The sequence below is a fragment of the Plodia interpunctella genome, chromosome 6, assembly GCF_027563975.2.
Source record: "Plodia interpunctella isolate USDA-ARS_2022_Savannah chromosome 6, ilPloInte3.2, whole genome shotgun sequence".
NCBI classification, from domain to species: domain Eukaryota; kingdom Metazoa; phylum Arthropoda; class Insecta; order Lepidoptera; family Pyralidae; genus Plodia; species Plodia interpunctella.
Window position 1 is genome coordinate 600,487 of NC_071299.1, and position 1,983 is coordinate 602,469.

General features: G+C 34.9%; 1 protein-coding gene across 1 annotated transcript; it reads right to left on the reverse strand.

The window, feature by feature from the left end:
* LOC135309732 (putative inactive carboxylesterase 4) lies at window positions 1-1,293 on the reverse strand. Its single transcript, XM_064436026.1, has 3 exons — window positions 1,117-1,293; window positions 51-1,037; window positions 1-9 (listed from the first exon to the last, which is right to left on the reverse strand). The coding sequence occupies exons 1-3, from the start codon at window positions 1,291-1,293 to the stop codon at window positions 1-3; spliced, it is 1,173 nt and encodes a 390-aa protein (XP_064292096.1).
* Window positions 1,294-1,983: the final 690 nt, after the last annotated feature.

Sequence of the window (1,983 nt, forward strand, 5' to 3'; positions counted from 1 at the left end):
CTATAAGCACTATATGCAAAATATACATCAGTAAAATAATCAAAAAATGCTTTTACAGAGTTTTTATTATAATTTAGGAGTTCTTTCCCAAAATAAAATTCTTTTGCAGTAGCTGAAACTGATTCTTTTTCTATTTCGTTCTGAAATTTTAAGTCAATGGGTAAAAATTGAAAAAAATCCTCGTTAATTTTTGAGTTCCAATATTCAAACTGTTCTTTTTTTTTCATCCATTTCATATTTGTAAATCCATATAATATAGGAATGTTAGCTGCACTGCCCATATTTGATAGGTCGTAAGGCGAGTATAAAAGAAAAGGTTCTTCTCCTAAATCCCGTTCAATGCAAGGTACGAATTGCATATTTTCTTCTACGTCCAAATTTTCTTTTGATAATCCTTGTATAGAAAGAGTTTTATAGAAATTTTCTAAAGCATAGATATTTGCATTGTGAAAATTGAATTTTTTAGCATATTTTTTAGCAACTTCAATTGGATCAGCTTGTATTGAATAAATAGACAAATTAGGGCCATTTTCAGGTATAGCTCTTTTAAATAAATCCTTTGCAGTTGGCGAAAGAAGCAACAGTTGTACTGCTGAAGGACCTGCACTGTATTCTGATACAGTGACTTCACTTGGATTTCCACCAAAAGCGGCTATATTATTTTTGACCCATCTAAGAAGAGCTACTATATCTTTCATTCCTGCATTGCCTGGTACGTCTCTTGTTCCTAAACATAGAAAACCATATACACCAAGTCTATAATTAAAATTTACTACAATAACTCTCTTTGTATTAACTAATTTATTTAATGTTAACATATTGCCATAACCCATCTGATAACCACCACCATGAATATCTACCAAGACTGGTAATTTTTTCTCATTCGTATTTGGAACGTAGATGTTAGCAACAAGGCAGTCTTCACGAATATTATGTTTGGAAAATTCAGATCCTTTAAACATTTGGTTTTGAGGACACATTACATGAGCGTTTGTAGCTTCAAATATTTTGTCCCATACAGGGGCAGAGAGTGGAGCCTGTAAACAGAATTTAAACACTATTTTAAGAAACAAAACAAGAACCATTAAATGACATAGTAAACATTGTTGCACCAACCTTAAATTTATTAGGTCCTCTAGGCGCGGTCGCATAAGGAATACCGTTAAAGACAAAAATATCGTATTCTTTATCTTTGTACCCGCGGACTTTTCCACTTGCAATGGTCACAATGCGAGAATTATTTTCGTGAGCTCTCGCCAGAACAAACAACCAGCAAAATACAATCGCAAACATGGCACTAGCAGATATAAGAGACAGGTATCAGATTACGCGAGCAACCCAATATCAGATTTATCTCCGTCTCTGCCATCTAGATATAAAAGCAGGAAGTTTTGGTTTGACGTGTCTTCCAAACAACAATTGTCAGTGAAATAATGTAGATTACGAGTTTGTTTGAAAAACAACGTGAACATGAATAATTTCAGGAATGTCTCAACAATTTTGAGTTGAAAACTTCTTAAGCGGGGTTGTGCACCTTTAGTGATGGGTAAAAAAATTTTAAACTCGCGTCAGGACATGTGAACAGAGGGCGAAGTACGGGTGAGACGAAGGTCGAAGTGAGACGCAACGAATCAACGACATTGCAGTGTGGTTGTCGTTGCGTCACAATGGCGTGATGTGATTGGTTCGCTGCGTCTCATTTCGAATCGATTCAATGGTGAGAAGTGAAATGCGAACCCGCACTTCGTTAAAAATGCCAATGCCAATGATAACAAGGATGTTCCTTACATATGAAAATAGCGTTTTGTTGTACTGGCCACTTTAATCACAAATTTCTCCTCTTTGGTTAGGAATTCCAAATTCAAATTTATACAGCATGAATGCTGTATAAATTTGTTTTTTTCTTCTGATTTTTCTGTTTACAAAATAGAAAACTTGAAATATCCCGTTATTTACAAGTACGAGTTCCACCGTGGCACCAGT

Bases quoted from the DNA above. Each gene is read 5' to 3' on its own strand.
- LOC135309732 (XM_064436026.1), bottom strand. From the start codon at position 1,293: ATGTTTGCGATTGTATTTTGCTGGTTGTTTGTTCTGGCGAGAGCTCAC. The intron at 1,038-1,116 runs GTTGGTGCAACA...TTCTGTTTACAG, and splicing joins GAGGACCTAATAAATTTAAG to GCTCCACTCTCTGCCCCTGT.